Consider the following 20,228-nt stretch of genomic DNA (forward strand, 5'->3'; position numbering starts at 1 on the left):
TTCCCTACCTATCTGCAATGTCAACTCTTCTGTGTATCAAGTTCTCCTATAAACATAAGTCCATTTTTAGGCTCTTTCAATTTTACTTTAGGAACTCTGGTGGCTTAGCGGTAAAGAATTATGCTATCAACACAAAGACATGCAGTTCGACTCCACCAGCTGATCCGTGGAAGAAAGATGGACAATCTCCTCCCGTCTCCTGTGCATCTAAAAACTGGCTATAGAGTTTTATAGCATCTGAAATTACAGCATCTGAAAATCCACTAGAGGGTCAGACTCGACAACACAAAGTAATTCATTATATTCTATTGATTACTTTTCTAGCCTCATGACAACAGCAAATTATTACATTCGTTATTATAACTTTATAACTCTAACAGTCTGTTATGCAATTAGCTACCCCTTCACTTCCTGACCCTTATCCTCTACCACTTCCATAGATTTCTTCTTTTTGAGTGTTTAAGTGCTTGACTGCTTAGCTGGAAGGCTGTGGTTGGAACTTACTCAGAGAAGCTTTAGAAGACAAGCCTGGTGATGTGCTTTTTAAGGTCATGGCCTTAAATCCCCTATGGAACAGTTCTACTCCACACATGTGGGGTTGTGATGAGTTGGAATCAGCATCCTGGCCCAGGCTGAGTGTGGGTCACAGTTCAGGGACCTGGAGACTGGACAGAAGTTTAACTGAAGTTTGATTAACAAGCACTTTGTTTCTGATTGATGAGTGGGAACAATCAATTCAGTTACTCATTTATGAGGCAAAGAATGGGAATTTGGAGAGTCTTTGTCTGTCCTGGTTGTTAAGCATGTGGAGAGTAACAAAAAGGTTGGCAGTTCAAACTAATCACCTGCTCTGTGGAAGAAAGATGTAGAAATCTGTGTCTGTTAAGATGACAGCCGTGGAAACCATGGAGCTGTTCTGCTGTGTCCTAAGGTCACCAGGAATTACTTTTACAAATGCAAAACTCACTGCTATAAGTTTGGCGTTTCCTCAAAAAGCTGAACAGAGAAATTCCATATGATCCAGGTATTCCACTGCTTGGAGTACACCCCAAGAGAACGAGAACTGAGGCACAAACAGAGTTGTAAACCAACCTTCACAGCAGCATTATTCGCCATTGCAAGAACATGGAAACAGCCCAAATGTCCAACCACAATGGAATGGACTGAGAAATTATGGTACACTCACATGATGGAATATTATACAGCACTACATAGCATGCAGGAGCAATGATTTTGTAAATTACTACCCAACTTTGGAGGGACTGGAGAGCATTATGTTAAATGAACTAACTCAGTACCATAAGGGCAAATACACTGTATAAGACAATTACTGCAGAATGTGTATGAGGATCCCAGGGGGGAGGAGGCAAGCAGAGGGGTGAGGGAAGGGGGTGATTAATCATAGGGTCACACAATTTGATGGGTGGACGGAGGGGTAGGTAAAGGAAATGGGAAAGATCGGGTGTGAAAAACAGTGTTTACAAACTTTGTAAGTAAACTATAAAAGTATAAAAGAAACATTTTATTTAAATTTTAAAAATCAAACAAAAAACTTGTTGCCATGGAATAGGAACCAACTCATAGCTTCCCTTTCACTGGATTTATTGAGGCTGTAAATTGTACAGGAGGAGATTGCCCATCTTTCTCCCAAGGAGCCACTGGTGGATTTGAATTGTCAGAGAGCCACTGTCTCTGGATTAGTAGTGCAAATCCCACCAGAGCTATCCCACCGAAGCTCTGAATATAAAAGTGGGTGATTTCTCTACCCATTGCTGTTTCCCAGTATCACCAGGTTGCGGTAAAGTTCAGTTTTCTTTATAGTCATTGCTATTTTCTTATTTGTGAATAAAAGAGCTTAGAAAGGACAACTTGTTTAAAGTATCTAGCAGGAAAGAGAGATAAACTATGAGTTCAGGCTGTCTGTCTTCAGGGCTTATGTGTGTGATATACCCTTTAAAACCACTATAATTTTATATGGGAATGATCTGTTCATTCACACATCCCAAGGAGAACTTTCTGAGTACCCTGAGGTGAAACCACAAGCATTGATACAAACTATTTCAGGGTAGAACTGTGCTCATGGGGTTTTGCCATAGCTGCCTTTTCACCATAGATCCCCAGGCTTATCTCCTGAGGCACCTCTGGTGGACTCCAACCTTTGGTTATTGGTCAAATGTGTTACCAGTCTGCATCATCTAGACTCCAGGGGAGCTCTGGAGAGGACCCTGACAGCACATTTCCCTAACGCAATTCATCTTTTGATTTCCTGACTCCTGGTACCAATAGGAGTGTTGAGTGTAGAGCTGAGCATGCTGTAACTGTTAACCCAAACTCTTCTCCATCTATAATGGTGCTGCAAATTGGCCCAGCGGTGAGAATCTTTGTTTTCTTGACACTGATTTATTCATTGCAATTACCTTCTATAAGAAACACAAATCGTGACTATACATCTCGACTTCACCCAGGAATCAGATAGATTACATCTGTGAAAAGAATAGTTGGAGAAACTCAGTATCAGCTGAAAAAACTAGGCCAGGTGCTGATTGTGGAACAGATTATCAACTGACTCATACCCAAGTTCAAACTGAAGCTAAAGAAAATTAAATCAAATCCACAAGAACCAAAATATGAAGTTTATTTTATCCTGCCTAAATTTAAAAACCATCTCAGGAACAGGTTTGAGGCCTTGGATACTAATGAAGGAAGACAAGATGAGCTGTGGGAGGATATCAAGAATATCATCCACGATGAATGCAAAAGGACATTATAAAGGAGGAAGAAAAGATCGAGACAGATGTTGGAAGAGACTATTGCATGAGAGCACTGAGAAACCAAAGCATAGGGAAGAAACCAGGAAATTAAGGTGCTGAACAGAAGAGATTTCAAAGGGCAGCTCGGGAATACAAAGCAAAGTATTACAATGAAATGTGTAAAGAGCTGGAGAAAATCAAAGGAATGAACTCGCTCAGCACTCCTTAAGCTTAAAAAATAGAAGAACAAATTCGAGTCTGGAGTTGAAATAACTTAAGGATGCTATGGTCAGAACAGTGAATAGAAAGCATCATAAGAAGATGTAATGTACAGAGAGATTAAAAGTTGATATTGAAGTCACTCTTATTTAAAAAAAAAAAAATGGAAGGTGTACAGAGTCACTGCACCAAAAAACAACAACAACAACAAAACCCCAACAAACCGAAACATGGATAAGACTCCTCAAAAAAATAAGCTGCAGGATGAGAGGACAGCCGGGCCTAGACTGAGGAACGGTGAGTGGGAAGAGTAGATAATGGAAGTGAAGTATCCTTGCGTCTATGGTGTTTCAGCGCTGTAAGCAAGGCTTAATACAGAATGGATGTTCAGTACTTTGGACACCGCGGGCAGAACGTAGTCCTGGTTTTCTCCGTAAAAACGCAGGACAAGGGGGCGGAGAGGGCTGGCGCGCAGACGCGCCCCTCAGCTGCGCAAACCCTTCCAAGTGGAGCTGTCTGCGGGAAGTGGCTCAGACCGCCGAGGGCAGTGGCCTCGCCTCCCTTGGGGATCTTGGAAAAGAGCCCCCGGTGCTCTAGTAGGGGATGTCTCGAGGTCGAGGATCTTGCGCTTTTAGGCGGATCTAGAGAGATGCAGGAAGACGAGGCGCGGCCACCCACTTCAGAGAGCGAGCGGTAGGGGCGGGAATGAAGAGGAGATGGGGAAAGGTCATCCGAGAGCGCTGGAGACCTTTGGAAACTCACCTGGCACTCTCCAAAGCGACAAAACCAACCAACCAACCACCCCAGCGCCAGTCCGTTCAGACGCCTGGTGACTTCACCAGAGGTGAAACAGAACCGAACTCCCAAGGGTTTTCAAGACCAGCCTCTCAGAAGCAAATCTCCAGGTCTTTCTTCCCAGGCACTTCTAAGTGGGTCTCAGTTGGCCAACTTTCCTGATCAGCGGCCACGAGGCTTAACCGTGTGCGGCGCGCAGGAACTTGTTCAAAGCTCAGGAGAGAGCAGGTGCCAAAGCCGGGGAATGAATGACCGATGACATCCCTCTTAGCAGCCTGAGAGCGCTCGGTCGGAGACGAGAAGACAGCGAGGGGCGTGGGGCGTCGGGCGCCGAGGCGCGGGGTAGCCCCAGGGGGCCGTCGGAAGCACCGGAGTGCGCAGGCGCCTCTGGCCGCCACGAGGTGGCAGAGGTGGGGGCCGGCGCTCCCCACCGACCCCACAGAGCTGGCCCCGCCCCCAGGCCGCGGGGAGGCCCCTGGTGCGGGGCGGAGTTGTCACCGCCCCCCATCCCTGGGGACTGCTCGCCCCTTCTTAAGCGAGAAGAGCGCCTTTCTGCCCCTCACTCGCCTCTCCCTCCAGTCTTGCTCCCGCGCGATGGCCTCAGCTCTGAGCTATGTCTCCAAGTTCAAGTCCTTCGTGATACTGTTCGTCACCCCGATACTGCTGCTGCCACTCATCATTCTGATGCCCGCCAAGGTCAGTTGAGTTTCCCAGCAGTCTGGCGGAGCGCGGGCGCTCGGTCACCCCCAGCAAGAGCATGGTGCAGGCGTGCACGCAGTTTTGGGAAGGGCATCGCTCCCCCAAGCGCTCACACTCACGAGCTCTGGATGCCAGATGAGGGCGCCCCTCACAGAATCCGAGGGACACCGAGACGCTTTGGCATTCCTTGCTCCCAGGGCACAGGAACCGTACCGGCAAGCACAGAGCCCTCCACGTGCGCACAGATCTTGGGCACTCAGTCCCCCAACAGAGAATCCCCCAGAATGCATAATGGTGTTTCTCCAGAAAATATGCGCTCCCCGCCGACCAGAGGCTTAGGCGCTTGTTTCTACTCCCATTTTTCTCTCCTTAGCATGCAGGATTGCCCAGCTCTAGGTGGCTTCAGAGGGAGAAGGATGGACAATCTCCTCCCGTGCCATTAACTGCTTCTGGAGGGTCAGCTATGGGTCGGTTCCGACTCGACAGCACACAACGACAACAACAGATGACTTCCGAGGTCAGGGAACTTAGAGAAAAGATCCTCACCTAGGTGGTTCCCGAGTGTTGCCTTTGACACGCCCTGGCTCTACTTTGGGCCTCAGTTTCCCCTTTCAGTAACCCAGTTTATTTCCAGCCCAGAAAACCAGGAAACCAAAGCAGAGCCAGAATTTCTGGCCCGAGCTGAAGGGCAGCTCAGGTTGGCCTGCTTTGCTCGCTGCCCGCTGTGGCTGTGGCAGGAGGCGGGAGACGTTCCCAGAGCTCACGCCTTGGGTGGCAGAACCCGGGGTTGCAGGGAAGCCGCGTCTCTGCACCGGCCCCCCCAGTGCTCGGGGTGGGCCGCCAGCGAGAATGAATGGCTTTGGCCTCGGGTTGGAGGCGGGGCTGGCGCCCTGGCCCAGGCTCCGCGGGGTTGTGTGCTGCCTGCTTGGCAGAGGCCTGAGCCCTTTGAAGCCTTTTGTGGCTCGCTGGTTGCTCCTTCCTCTTCCTCATTCCCTCTTTCAGCCCTTTTCACTGAGGCCAGACAGGAAACCTCCGGCTCCTACCCCCGCTCCGGTCGCAGGCAGGTTCGGGGAACAGAGGAGCTCTTCAGGAGATGTTGGGAGCGGCCCTTGGAGGAAAGGGGCGAGCACTGGGAAGCCAACCTGCAGGAGAACTGGACTTGGACCATTTACTCATCTTGTGACTTTAGTCGGCCCTCTGTGCTCTCAGGCCTTGGTGTTCTCATCTGTATAATGGGACAAGGTGGTTCAGTTCTTACACTTTAATGCTTGTGATGTACCATTCTGTTTGTTGGAACCACTTATAGCTGACCATCTAGCTGGTGTTCAGAGGTAGTAAACATCTTGGGAGGAGATTGCCCATGTTTCTCCTGAGGAGCATCTGGTGGATTCAAACTGCCTACCTTTAGAGTTGACATTGCAACTCCTTACCACTAAGCTATCAGAGCTCCCTTACTTTAATACTTATTGTTGGTTGTTATACGTGAGTTAGAGTTAGAACCAACTCCTAGCTGACCTCTCAGCGGGTTTTCAGAGGCTTTAAATTGCAGAGATGGAGATTGCTGGTGGATTTGACCTGTGGGACTTCAGGTTGACAGCACAGCTCTTTGCCTCTAGGCCACCAGACCCTAATATTTGTTGTGTTATTGTTCTGCGCCCTTGAGCCGAGTGCTACTCTTGGTGACCTTATGTATGAAAATCAGATCTGAATCCTGCCCTAACCTGTGCCATTCTCACATTCTCCGACACACCTGAGCCTGTTGCTGGAGTCACTATGTCAATAATCCACCGGGTTGAGGGTCTTCCTCTCCTTTGCCAGTTTCTTGGCTGAGTGCAGACCCGGGATGGGGCAAGGGCAGGAGGTCCCATTGTAGTGTCTCTTCAGTGGCCACATCAACTGTGAGAGGCTTTATTTCCTCTTTGGAAAAAGATTCTGGGCTGTTATTGTCAGTGGGAGGGAGCCAGGCAGGAGAGCTGTGATTTGAGTTCTGCTGGTGGGGGGAGTGTTTTTCCTGGAATAATTATAGTAGCGTGGTTGACCTTCCTGTCCTAGGGAAGAGTGACTGAGACTTTACTCTCACACTGCCGCACACACAGGTGAGCCCTGAACTGGGACCTCAACACACACACACAGACACACACACACACACACACACACACACACCCCAGAGCTGGAATGTGAACGTGGATGTTTGTGTGTGTCATTAACCTGCCCCTGGGGACAAGAATCATGATAGGGACGAGGTGACATCAGTGAAAGTTGTTCCCAAACAGCCTGCACATGCTCCCACTCTCTCTGGGAACTGGGACTTCTTGTTTTCTCCCGTTGTTGCTTCTGTTTTGGTCACTACGGAAGCATTCCCTGTCCCCACCAGCCATAGCCAGACCATTGTGCAAGGATGGCCGAAGTCACATGACAAGGGCAGAACAGCTGGGAAGCCGTAAGCAGGACTTTGGTCCCCTGGACAGAAGTATCAGGCAGGAGGGTTAAGTCCTGGGGAGTGGGCCCAGCCCTAGCGCCTTTACCTCACACCCAGGCTAACTTTTGTTCCTCTACCACCTTGTTTCCTTCCTGGCTTCATCTCTGCTCCACTCCTCCTGTCCTTTCTCTGGATTTCTTGTTAACACCCTCTTTTTAAAAATTTATTTACTTATTTTCTTCACAACATATTTAACTTTTATTTCTTAGGGGATTAGCAGGCTGTAATAAATGAAACTTTACATTTTAAGTGGCTTCTATCTTTTTTAAAGAAAATTACTTTAATGAAACTTTACAATGACTTGGATTTCCATTCATTCATTGTTGCACACTTTCCTCCCTGCTCACCCCTCCCCCCAGTTAGCTTTTCTCTTTGGAAAGTAAAAAAAAAAAATTCTTTCATTGTTATACAATCCCTCACCCCAAATCCACTCTACTATGCAGTTTTCACCTAATCATACATTCCTCCTAAACCATTTTCACCCTCATTTGTTTGAATGCAGTATACATTATTTATCCCTTCTTAGTTTCTCCCCAACCCTGATGTCAGCCCCATTTAACAACAGTGACACTATGCAGTATTTGTCCTTCTATGACTGAGATATTTCACTCAGCATAATGTCCTCCAGAGTCACCTATTTTGTATAATATTTTATGAGTTCCTTGTTTTTCAATGCAGCACAGTATTCCATTGTGTGAATATACTACAGCTTCTCTATCCATTCGTTTGTTGATGGGCACTTGGGTTGTTTCCAACTCTTTGCTATTGTGAACAAAGCTACAATAAACATGGGTCTGCATATATCTGCTTGGGTGGCAGTTCCGGTTTCTTTATGGTATATTCCCAGTAGTGGAATTGTTGGGTCAAATGGTATTTCTATTTCCAACTTTTTGAGAAAGCGCCTTCCACAATGGTTGCACCATTTTGCACTTCCACCAACAGTGAATAAGGGTTCCAGTTTCTCTACAGCCTTGCTCACCAGCATTTGTTGTTTGCTATTCTGTTAAATTTTGCTATTCTTACTGGGGTGAGATGATATCTCATAGTTGTTTTGATTTGCATCTCAGAGTTAGGGATTTTGAACATCTCTTCATGTGTTTGTTCGCATCTGAATGTCTTCTTTGGTTAATATTCCTTTTTAAGGAAATAAATAGGCATGCTCAGAGCTAGGGATTTTTTAACATCTCTTCATGTATTTGTTCGCATCTGAATGTCTTCTTTGGTTAATATCCCTTTTTAAGGAAATAAATAGGCGGTTCAAATTCACCAGCTGTACTGTGGCATTTGGACAAGAACAAACTGGGAGGAGGGTAGAGAGAATAGTGCAACAATGAATGAGTGGAAGCCCAAAATCTCTGTAAATGTTTATGAAAATTAATAAAATATAATTATAATTTAAAAAAAAATTCACCAGCTGTCCGGTGTGACCTACAGCCCCTGAAAAGCCTACTGGGGGTCAACTGTGCATCTGTTCTGGCTCAGCAACAATGAAAGTTTTTGAGGCATAGGGCTGGATGCTGAACTAAATCTCCTGCCCTTTCTCTGGATCTCTTTTTAACACTATTCGTGTATTATTTATTTCATTTAAATAATAATAATTTTTAAAAACCCAGACACCTCTAACAATGCTGTATAGCACAAAGGGAAAACAAAAATGCTTTTCAAGTTTGTCATTCTCATGAACATCTTTCCAGAAGTCAATTCTCGTTCTCTCTGTTCTCACACAGACATACAACATACACCCTTAGCTGCATTATTCAGTAAGCATTATTCCAATATAAAAATATTCCAATATAAAAATAATGAATTGCAATCTTTATTCATGTGCATATTTAATATCCATTTCTTGAACCTAACTATGAGCTAGATAGGGAGCTCTGCTGATCTGGTGATACGAAGCTGCACTGCAATCCCAAAAGAATGTAGTTCAAATCCACCAGTTGCTCCTTGAGAGGATGGACAGTCTCCGCTCTTGTAATATACTGACTCTGAAAACCCATAGGAGAATCAGCTATGGGTCAGTTCCGACTTGATAGCACATAACAAATATGCCCTAGGCAGCTGCTCACCGACAGTTTGGAGGTTTGAATCTACTCAGAGAGGTCTTAGAAGCAGGAACTGAAGCTGCCTCTCGCGGCCTAGTAAGTAAGGAGCTGTGCTATCAATCTAAAGGCAGGCATTTCAAATCCACCTGCAATCTCCTCCCAGGCTATTTATAGCCTCTGAGAACCCACAGGAGGGTCAACTCTGACTCAGTTGCAACTCGATGACAATGAGTGGTTTTGAGTTATATGTTCTCTAGGAGCTGTGTGGGTGCCGAACTAAATCTCAGTGTCAACTTTATCTCAGCTTTAATGACTTTTCCCTCCAGATTCTCTGCTGCAGGGAGGTACTCTGAATTTACCCACAAGGGACTAGGCTCTTCCTCCAAGTAGATAGAATCCACTGCATTCTCTTGATTATTAGCTCCTCCAGGCTTTTATAACTTCCTTCTCCCTATTCTGCACTTTCTGCTAACACTGTAGGAACGTCTTCAGAGAAGGTCAAGTTTGTGTTGGTGCTACTCAGGGGCAGGCCGCCTCCTGGCCTTCCACGTAGTGGTACGGCAGTGAGAGGGTCACAGCTAGTGGGTGTCTTGCTCTCTGTTCTCATGGTTGTGTTTGACAACTCCAGACGTTGTGCAGTGAAAGTGGATTACACTCATCACCTTTTCTTTTCTTTTTAAAAAAATGTATTATTAATTTCAATGGAAATTTACAGACTTTGGATTTCCATTCATTCATTGTTGCACTTTTCTCTCCTCCCAAACCTACCCTCCTAGTACACCACCCTCTTGGAAAAGTAAAAGAAAAATTCTTTCATTGTTTTACAATCCCTCCCCCTACCCCCAGGTTCACTCCACTATGCAGCCTTCACTCTGGACTCCTGTCATGACAAAAATACCTAATCACATATCCCTTTTAAACAGTTTTCTCCCTCAACTGTTTCAATGCAGTATACATTATTTATCCCATCTTTCTCAGTCTCCCGCCAATCCCAAGGTCAGTCCTGTTTTACAAAAGTGGAAGCATGCAGTATATGTCCTTTTGTGACTGAGATACTTCACTCAACATATTGTCCTCCAGGGTCACCCATTTTTAATAATATTTCATGAATTGCTTGTTTTTCAATGCAGCAGAGTATTCTATTGTGTGAATATACCACAGCTTCTCTATCCAGTTGTTTGTTGATGGGCACTTAGGTTGTTTCCATCTCTTTGCTATTGTGAACAAAGTCATGATAAACATGGATTTGCATGTGTCAAATCTATCTCATGGAGGGTTTTCTTCTCTTTCTCTAACCCTCCGCCTTTCCCAGGATGAAAGATTTTTATATTTTTTACATTTCATGAATTGCTTGTTTTTCAATGCAGCAGAGTATTCCATTGTGTGAATATACCACAGCTTCTCTATCCATTCGTTTATTGATAGGCACTTAGGTTGTTTCCAACTCCTTGCTACTGTGAACAAAGCCACGATAAACATGGGTGTGCATATACATATCTGCTTAGATGTCAGTTGGTGTCTCTTTGGGGTATATTCCCAGTAGTAGAATTTCTGGGTCAAATGGTATCTCTATTTGCAACTTTTTGAGAAAGCACCATACTGCCTTCCACAGGGTTACACCATACACTCATTACTTTTAAAGTAGCCGTACTGTGTCTTTCTAAGCCTAGGTGGTAAAGAGAAGCAGCACAGTACACATTCTGTGTGCTGCAAATGAAGAGCCGTTGTTGTTAGGTGCCATCAAGCTGTTCATGTCTCATGATGATCTTTTTTTTTAAATTTTTTTTATTTTTGTGTGTGTACCATCAAATCAGATCTGACTGGTACTGGAGGAGATTGTTCCTCCTTGCCCAGCAGAGCATCTGGTGGATTTGAACCATGCACCTCTGGGATTGCAATGCTGCTTCTTGCCACTAGGCCACCAGAGCTCCCCTACTATGATCTTTATAAAACAGAATGAAACATTGCCATCGCCTGGTCTTGCTCCATCTTCATGATCATTGGCAACTGGACCATATTCGGTTGTGATCCAGACTTTTAGGTGGCTACTTTTCCAAAGTTGATCGCCAGACCTTTCTTTGTAGTCTGTCTAAGTCTGGAGGCTTCCCTGACACTTCTACACTGTGGGCAGCCCTGCTGGTATTTGAAATACTGGTGGGAGAGCCTTTCTACACCACAGCAACATGCAAGGTTTCTCAGTACAGCAAAGTGACAGGTGGCAGTCACTAGTGAATGTTTGCTTTACAGGTGAGAATATGCAATGAGGAGAGAGGGGCTCAGGGTGGGGAATGCTCTCTCTCATGTGGGAGGAATATCTTCATCAATGACACTGAGACCAGCAGCACAGGATAAGAAGCAGTAGGCTGATCTTTAGATTGTTTTCTTAGGGTTTTAAAATTTTCCAGGAAGGGGTCACTCCATCTCCTGTCCTCTTTGGTATACACCCAGCACTAAGACCAGTGACGTTAGGAGCATGATTCAATCCGTTTCGTGTTAGCCAGAGCTTCTGACTACTCTGTTGTTCTACGTTTAGCCCAGTGGCTCTGAATTAAGGGCAGTTTTTCTCCCCAGGGTATATTTTATTAAGCCTGAAGCCATTTTTTATAGTCATAACTTGAAGGCGTGCTAGAGAAAATTCTAGAGGCCTAGTCAACATGGTGTTGCACTGCCAACCCAAAAGAACAGTCGGAACCCACCGGCTACTCCATGAAGGAAGTTGAATGGTCTCCTCCCGTGTGATTTATAGCTTCTGAAAAATCCTGTGGAGGTTTAGCTATGAGTCAGTTCTGATTCGATAGCAGTGGGTTTGAGTTTTTTCTTTTTTTTTTAATAATTTTAATGAACATTTACAGAGTATTTGGATTTCCATTCATTCATTGCTGCACTTCTCTCCCCGCCCAGCCCTCTCCCCCCACCCCCAGTTCGCTCCTCTCTTTCAAAAGTAAAAGAAAGACTCCCTCCCTGGTACACAATCCCCCCACACCACACCAAGTACATTCCACTATGCAACCTTAATTGTGGACTCTTGTGATAACCATAATACCCTATCATACATCGCTTTTAAATTATTCAGTCCCTCATCTGTTTCAGTGCAGTATACACAATTTATCCAGTTTTTCTCAGTCTTAGTCCCACCCTGATATCAGTCCCATTTTACGGCAGTGGCACCACACAATATTTGTCCTTTTGCGACTGAGATATTTCACTCAGCATCATTTTACTGGCATCACATACTCTGGGCTTGCTGTTAGGAGAGGCTATTTCTTGAAAAGGAACTTCATGCTTGGAAAGATGGAGGGTCGGCAAAAGAATGGAAGACCCTCAGTGAGATGAATTGACACAGTAGCTGCAGCAATGGGATCAAGCATATCAAAGACAATGAGGTTGGCACAGGATAGAATAAGGATCAGGTCTGTTATTCATAGAGTTGCTATGAATTGTACTCACTCAATGGTACCTAACAACAACAGAGGATAAAGGTCAAGGTTGCTTTTGAGCACCCTTTATAATGCCCATGGCAGTCCCTAAAACAAAGAATCATCTGGCACAAAGTGTCAACAGCGTTGAGATAGAGAAACCCTGCTTGGGATAGAAGGGAGGTGCCCTGGGATTCTCATAGAAAACCAAGAAGAGATTTCATTTTTATGACCCATTATGTAATCCATAAAGACTTTCTAATCTTCCTGCAATGTTCTATTGTGTATAGTGTGTATTCTCTGAGGTGACACTGAATAGTAATCGTGTTGTTGTTGTTGTTGTGTACTGTTGAGTCGGAACCGACTGACCATAGCTGACCCTCTGGTAGGTTTTCAGAGGCAGTTAATTGCATGGAAGAAGTCTGCCCTCCTTCTTCCATGGGACAGCTGGTGGATTCGAACTATGTGCCTTCAGAATTGTAGTGTCACTTCTTACCACTAGGCCACCAGAGGTCCATAGTAATAATGTACAGTGTTGTTTTTTGTTTTTCTTTTTGTAGCACTATCACCGGTTTGCTCAGGTAAAGTTTCTTTGATTTGCCTATTCCTTCAGTAAGCATTTGCTGTACATATCCCAAGTGCTAGGACTGTGCTGGGTGTCGAGGACAGAATGAATCTAGAAACACTACTTTAGCCCTTGAGATGCTTGTTGTTTGGTTGAGGAGACAGTTAAAGAAACAACAGTGTGCTAAGAAGTCCTAGGGGTGACCTCTCGAAAGTGAGGGAGAAATCCTCACTGTGCAGGGAACCAGGGTAGGGATCCAAGAAAAGGAAAAAAGCTGAACTGACCAGTGGGACCTTGCTCTGGGGTGTGATGTGAGAAAAGGAGGGTGTGAGAAGAAGAGCAGCAATGCCGTAGGTACTGCAAGTGCTTTGAGGCAGCTGGGATTGAAGTGTGAAGGGAGAAGGAGACAGACCTGAAAGGGCTGCAGGGCTTGATGCTACAGTGAGGGGCTTTTGAGTCGTGCCATGGCACCTAGGTACACATCCTGGAAGCAGAGAGAGGTATTAAAACCAGGGGGTAATGTGATTAAATTTGAAAAGATGAGGGACAGTGTGTTTTGCTGGCTTTAAGGAGATCAAACTAGAAGGCAGCTGCAGGGATCCAGGCAGGAGACAAGGAGTCTGAACCAAAGCCAGGGTCATGGTGCAGAGAAAGAGATATGGGAAGAGGTCAGAGATTCAAGGAGGTAGATCCTATCGTTTTTGCAACTGATTTAATTGGACAGGACTGTTGTGGAAAAGAGGGCAAAGCCTAGGTAATAACATTTACGACTTAGTGGTAAGGAATCGTGTTGCCAACCCAAAGGTACATGGATCAAATCCACCAGTTGCTTAGCCAGAGTGAAATGGACAGCCTCCTCCCATGTGATTTACTGCCTCTGAAAATCTGTTGGAGGGTCAGCGATGGGTCAGCTCTGCCTCAATGGTTTACAATAACAACAACAACATAGAGTAGCCTAGAAAGGAACCTGTAATTATCTGAATTTTAATTGGTGACCAGACTGTAGCTCCAAGAAGTTTCACTACTCACCTGAGCCCCACAAGGAGGAGAGACTAGAGCAGCAAATGTGTGCCTCTGAACCCAGGTCTATCTCACTGTAAAGTTCAACTCTTTCTACTCGTGTTTCTTTCCACCAAGAAACCACTGGTTAAATTGCTAATGGCTATGAATAGAAAATTCACAGAAAATGAAATACAAAGATAAGGCTTGAGACTTTTGTAATTGTTGTTGTTGAGTCAAGTGTGACTCCTAGTGACCCTATGAATAGCCATCCTGAATCCCGCCCTATCCTGTGCCATCCTCCTCATCTCTGAGACACTGGAGCCCATTGCTGAAGTCACAGTGTCAATCCATGTTGTTGGGGGTCTTCCTTTCCTTCACTGACCCTCCATCTTTCCAAGCCTGATGTCCCTTTCCAAGGAATCGCTTCACCTAACTACATGTCCAAAGTATAATATTGCTTGGATCAACAATCAACACCCTTGGCACCAGCAGTCAGCAGATCAGGAGACGTATTGCATTGGGCAAGTCTACTGTCATGGAGCTCTCCAAAATACTTTTGTAATTAAAGAAATGTTAATGGACAGAGCAGAGAGCTCTGGTGGTATAGTTTCATAGGGTGTTGTACCAGTAATCAAAGTTGGCATCTCTCTGGCAGTTCAGATCCACCAGCGGCTCCAAGGGAGAGAGATGGACAATCTCCTCCAGTGAGATTTACAGCCTCAGAAACCTGTTGGAGGGTCAGCTATAAGCGAGTTTCAACTTGATGATAGTGAATGAGAGAGGGAGTGAGTGGCAACACCAAGTCCCATCTTCTAAATTGTAATTAATAATAATAATAATATCCCTAAAAGTGCTCAGTGCTGCCAACTTGTTATGGATGAAATATTTGATGTGTATGTTTCTGACAGTAGGGAAGGAGTTCAGTTGTCTACTTTGGGGAATCTCTGCTGAGGACTGATTTCAAAATAGATGAGTCAAGTAGGTAGGGTGGACACAGCATCATTTTCACAGCAGAAAAGAAAGAACAACATCTTCTCACCTGCAGGACAAAGATTAGTCAAACTTAGGGGATATTTGCAACTTTAAAAATTATTATTTGTAAAGGGAGCTCAGGTAGCCTAGTGGCAAGAAGTTGCACTGCAATCCCAGAGGTACACGGTTCAAATCCACCAGATGCTCTGCTGGAGGAGGAGGGACAATCTCCTCCTGTACCAGTCAGATCCGATTTGACAGTACACACACAAAAAAATAATAAATTTTTTAAACAAATGACTATATGTAGCCAAATGAAAAAATTCTTATGATGGAATGTTGAGGAAAGGAAGCAGGGTTGAAATTAAAAGACATTTAATTTGCAAAATGCAGAAGACCTATACTTACATTGCAAGATGCTTTTGTTTTGTTCTTTTTCTTCCTATCTTCTTTCCCCTTCTACTCCTTCATCTCTCCCTTCTGCCTCCTCCTCCTCCTCCTTTCCCACCTCTTCCTTCTATTGTTATCTCGTTTTGAGAGATCAGGAACCCCAGGCTTGACAAGAGGGAAGGGCTTGTCCAGGATCACGTGGCTGGTGGGAAAGGGAGTTGTCAATAATGGACACTGTGGCCTTCTGTTAAACCTGGAAAGCTGTGCTGAGGAACGTGAAGAGGGGAGCCCTGCGGGGGTTGCCTGTGAGGACACACACTGCTCTGGCTGTGCGTTCTAGAACCACCGCCCATGTGTGCAGGCTCGAGGGGACTGGGGGCCGTGGCATGCTGAGGCTCAGCTCTGTCTCTTCAGTTTGTCAGGTGTGCGTACGTCATCATCCTCATGGCCATTTACTGGTGCACAGAAGTCATCCCTCTGGCGGTCACCTCTCTCATCCCACTCTTGCTTTTCCCACTCTTCAAGATTCTGGACTCCAAGCAGGTGAGCAAAGCCGGTGGGGGGGGGTCCCCCCAGCTTCCCGCTGGTTTGCTCTAATGCCCTCCTCTCCCCAGTGCCTGGGCCCAGCTGGGGCCACATCTTCCCCCTGTGTGGGTTCTCCCTGCATGAGGACGTGCCGTCTGAGCCGCCACCCTGAGCTGGCCTTGGAGGCAGCTTCTGGCCTTGCTTGCCTGTCTCTGGGGGTCTGAGTGGCTCTGGGCCCAAGCAGTGTGTGTCTCTCCAGGTGTGTGTCCAGTACATGAAGGACACCAACATGCTGTTCCTGGGCGGCCTTATTGTGGCAGTGGCTGTGGAGCGGTGGAACCTGCACAAGAGGATTGCCCTGCGCACGCTCCTCTGGGTGGGGGCCAAGCCCGCACAGTAATTACACCTTCTCTCTCTTTTGCCACATGGCTCTGTGTGGGCCCCAAGGCTGGGGAGGAGAATGTGACAGAGAAGGCTGGCCAGCCACAAGAAAGGGCAGGCCACGGTCTTTACCTGGTCTTGGCAGGCTGGCCCCTGGGTGGGAATTGTGGCAAATCTCAGCGGAGGGGACTTGAGGCAGCAGTGGTGGCACATGGCACATGGTGAGCAGCCGTGGATAGGGAGGGAGGGGGCAGGCCGGAGAGGAAGGCTAAGAAGGTTTCCTGGGGAGGAGCTGTAGGGTTCCAGAAGTTCTAGGTGGTGGAGGGGGGTTTGCAGGCTGGAGCAAGCCATTCCTAATAGGGCATTTGTGAAGAAGACAGGTCACAGATGGCTTATATTCCTAGTTCAAAGGTACACAGAAAGGAGATCTCTCAAAGCTGAGTCATCCATTTCCCTTGGAATCTTCCTACTTCATCTTCACCTTTATTATTCAGCTTTCTGAAAAATTATTTTATATTTGTTTGCTCACAAAGTTCATATATATTGTGTTTCACACTATTCTTCATTCCTACTATGTTTCACACAATCATTCTCATGCATATATTTTATAAAATCAATCACCATTCTGATTCCTTTTCTGACCAATGAGCTGTTTCCAACCAACCAATGAGGTCAGCGTAATCATAACAACTGACTATCCTGAGTGTCTCCAATGCCTTAGGTGTGATCCTAGGAGCTTTGTATTTTGCTATGCTCAATTCTCAGTACTGCTCTGAGGGCTGGGTGCTATTTCCCAAACCATCACTCAAGTGTTAACGATGAGAGATCGTCTTGGGGAACCAAGTTTAATTTCTTTTCTCTGGTCACATTTGGATTAGACCAAATCTGTCTTTGGGAACATGTCTCCAGATGTGTCCCCTCTGATTAGAACTCAGGATGAAGTTGTAACTCTTTTGAAGAACTGTGCTTCCTAAATTACACTGCATGCTCAACCCCACTGTTGGAGAGAAGCTGTTAGCTGACACAGACTGCACACAAGGCATATTGGTCAAGAATTGAACTAGAATCTTCCACATAGGGGAGGGAGAACTGTACCCCTGAACCACCTTGAAGCTGCTAGTTAGTTCAAAGAAGAGGCCTCTGAGTAAGACCTCATGGTCGGCTTTTAGATTAAAGCCCGAAAAACCCTGCAGGACTATTTTACTGTGTCACACGGAGCTACCATGTGTCAGAATTGACTTGATGGTACCAAATACCAAGCAGTCTCTGAGAATCCCTCATGCAGACCCTGAAGAGACATAGACCTTGAGCCTGCCTCCAAACTTGACTGATGCCTAAGACTCTTTTGAAGCCCCTGAGAGGATTTCTTGAGGGCTTTGTGTCCAGTTAGAACCCTCAGAGGGGATTCATTGGATCACGTCCCACATTTAAGCAGCTCAGAGAGACATTGATTTCCTCTAGTGATTGATTTCCAGAGGTAAATCAAAAGCTCTTACACTTTCTAAAAAAAAAAAACAAAAACAAAACATGAGACTTCAGGCCTCTCAGTTCTCAAGGTCCTTTTGAGTGGCCTGATTTCCTCCACTGGTCAGTGAAAAGCCTCTGTGGTAGACCTCATTCCAGAGCAAGCATGAAAGCTCTGGTTTCCAAATCCACTGTCTTCTCCCTGCTTTCTTTTCCTGCCTGCCTCCTGGAACCTTTTCTGAGTTTGACCTCTCACTGTTTATAATCTTGGGTAAACCGTTATGTTGAGGCCCCCTCGGTGATATGAAGTATCATGGACATGCCATCATCCTTCCACCACAGCTATTATTCATGCAAGCTCTCGCGGTCCTTCTTGCCTGAGTCCCAACCTCAGCTTTTATGGATCCATGAAACCATCTTGTAGGGTCATGAGCTTGAGCCCTGGGGCAGTCCTAAATCCCTTCATCTCCTACTTCCAGGCATATAAGTAGCCTTTTGAGACGAGTCTGACAGCAAAGAGGTACAGAGACACAGAGCCATTGAGTCCCATTCAGCCAAGCTCTTTCTAAGCCCCTTCTGTTCCTGGACTGTGCCAAGGTGTAGAGGGCACACAGAAGAGAATCAGATCCTACCCCTGCGCTTGGGTTGCTAACACTCGAAAGCCTGCAGCAGCAAACAGCTCAGAGCCCAGCGCAGTGATGAGGGTGGGATACAGGCTTGAGAAGTGTATGGTCAGCTCCACCTGATGTGCCCTGGGAGGTGATCACTGAGAAAGACCTTGATTTGGAAGAACCAGGAGGGTTTTTCTAAGCAGATGGTAGAATAAAAGGTCAGCCAAGGGAACTTATTTTCTGAGCATTGTTCATTTGATCTCGTCCATTGCAGACTGGAGGTCGGCACAGTGTGTATTTGGAAAGAGACGGTGATGGTGAGGTCAATTGGGAGGGAGCTCACACTTACTCTAGGTCCCACCCCACCTCTTCCTGCCCCTGAAAGCTGGCTCTGTATAGCCCTTTCCAGCTTAGGAGAGTCAGTGTTCAGGATGCATGGAACTCTCCTAGGTAGAGGCTGGGACTCGGGGCTACCTGCACCAGGACTGCTTGACCACACCCTATCTCTGTCCTCCTCCAGTGTCCTGGCTGTCCCAGGGCAAACTCTCCACCTTGGTGTGCATCATCTGATGCCTGTGCTTCCTCTGCTAGGTGGGGAGCTCTTCAGAACCACTGCAGGGTCTAAGGGCCTTTGTGACCTAGCAGCCAACAGAGCATACTTCAGCAGTGTTTGTAGGAGAAAGTTAGGAAGGAGACAGGAATAAAGGAAGGAAAGAAGAAAAGGCGAAAGGGAAGGAGAGAAGACACTGAACTGGTAATGAATTCTGAGAAGCATTGCTGAGTGGAGAGGACCCCAGCACCTTGGTCTTCAGCAGCGCCGTGGTCTGCACTGACCCCGTGCATCCCTGCAGCGTGGACCTGCCTCCTAGCTGCCCCTCAGGCATAAGGGTGGAGGTGGCTGGGGAAACTCCTGGACTTTTCTCGCTGCTCCTCTCCTGCAGGCTGATGCTGGGCTTCATGGGCGTCACAGCCTTCCTGTCCATGTGGATCAGCAACACGGCCACCACGGCCATGATGGTGCCCATCGTGGAGGCCATGCTGCAGCAGATGGAGGCCACCAGGGCAGCCACCGAGCTGGAGTTGGTGGAAAAGGGCAAGGCCAGCGAGCTGCCAGGTGAGCCCCTGCCCGGGGGCTGTTGGGAGTCTACAGTGCCAGCCGTCTCCCACCCTCCTCCAGCTTCCCTTCATTCTATCCATGGACAAAAATATTGAGACCATAATAATTTCATAAATATGTTTTAGAAATGTGATTATGGCATTAAGAGTTAGATCCTAGTTGCTTTCCTCACAGGAGAACCTCTGACAAGGTTTCACACTAGGTTCCTGCCATCATAGAAATCCACAAGTCATCCCCCCTTGGTTATTCATTCAGCATCAAACATCTTTAAGTTCTTACTGAGGGCCTCCCACCTCTTGCTACTTATTCTCAAGGGAGCTCTCTGTGAACTTGAACAAGCCAACTTCCTCCACTTCCGGCTCCCACACGTTTTGGGGCTGCTTGTTCACTGAGCTCTTGGAGACAAGGAGAATCTGCCTCCTCCTCCTCCGCTTTGTTCCCTACCTCACCCTGAGGGACCGCTACACTGGGTAGCACAGGGGAATTCAGGACTCAGCGCTTATGGCCTGATTGTCAAACCCTGTGTGACGCCCTGGGCTTATACTCAGCACACCAGGATGCAGACTCCATGGAGCCTCAGAGGGGTGGGATAAACAGGACACGTATACCTAGTCCAGACATGAGGGGGTGGTACCAGGTGAGCATGTGTGTAAGACATTGAGGAAGAGCTAAGAAGAGAAGACCTTTTGAAGTGGTCTTGGACCCTCCAAGAGAGATGCAGGTGATGAGATGGGGCTCCTTATATAGAGGGTGAAGGGTTTTTATTAGGTGGATCTAGGTATAGTATGGTGGATCCTT

General features: G+C 46.4%; 1 protein-coding gene across 4 annotated transcripts in view; it reads left to right on the top strand.

The window, feature by feature from the left end:
• The first annotated feature begins 4,276 nt into the window (after nt 1–4,276).
• Nucleotides 4,277–20,228, top strand: part of SLC13A5 (solute carrier family 13 (sodium-dependent citrate transporter), member 5) — a 36,898-nt gene continuing 20,946 nt past the window's right edge. For 2 of the 4 annotated variants that reach the window (XM_006899767.1, XM_006899770.1), the window contains exons 1-4: nt 4,277–4,460; nt 15,747–15,875; nt 16,117–16,253; nt 19,255–19,427. In XM_006899767.1, coding sequence (XP_006899829.1) covers nt 4,359–4,460; nt 15,747–15,875; nt 16,117–16,253; nt 19,255–19,427 — 541 coding nt within the window. In that variant the 5' untranslated portion in view covers nt 4,277–4,358. The remainder of the gene's footprint in view (nt 4,461–15,746; nt 15,876–16,116; nt 16,254–19,254; nt 19,428–20,228) is intronic. The other 2 variants (XM_006899768.1, XM_006899769.1) reach the window with 2 other exon arrangements.

The sequence above is a fragment of the Elephantulus edwardii genome, unplaced genomic scaffold, assembly GCF_000299155.1.
Source record: "Elephantulus edwardii isolate Elephantulus edwardi_28Jun2011 unplaced genomic scaffold, EleEdw1.0 scaffold00267, whole genome shotgun sequence".
Taxonomy (NCBI): Eukaryota; Metazoa; Chordata; class Mammalia; order Macroscelidea; family Macroscelididae; genus Elephantulus; species Elephantulus edwardii.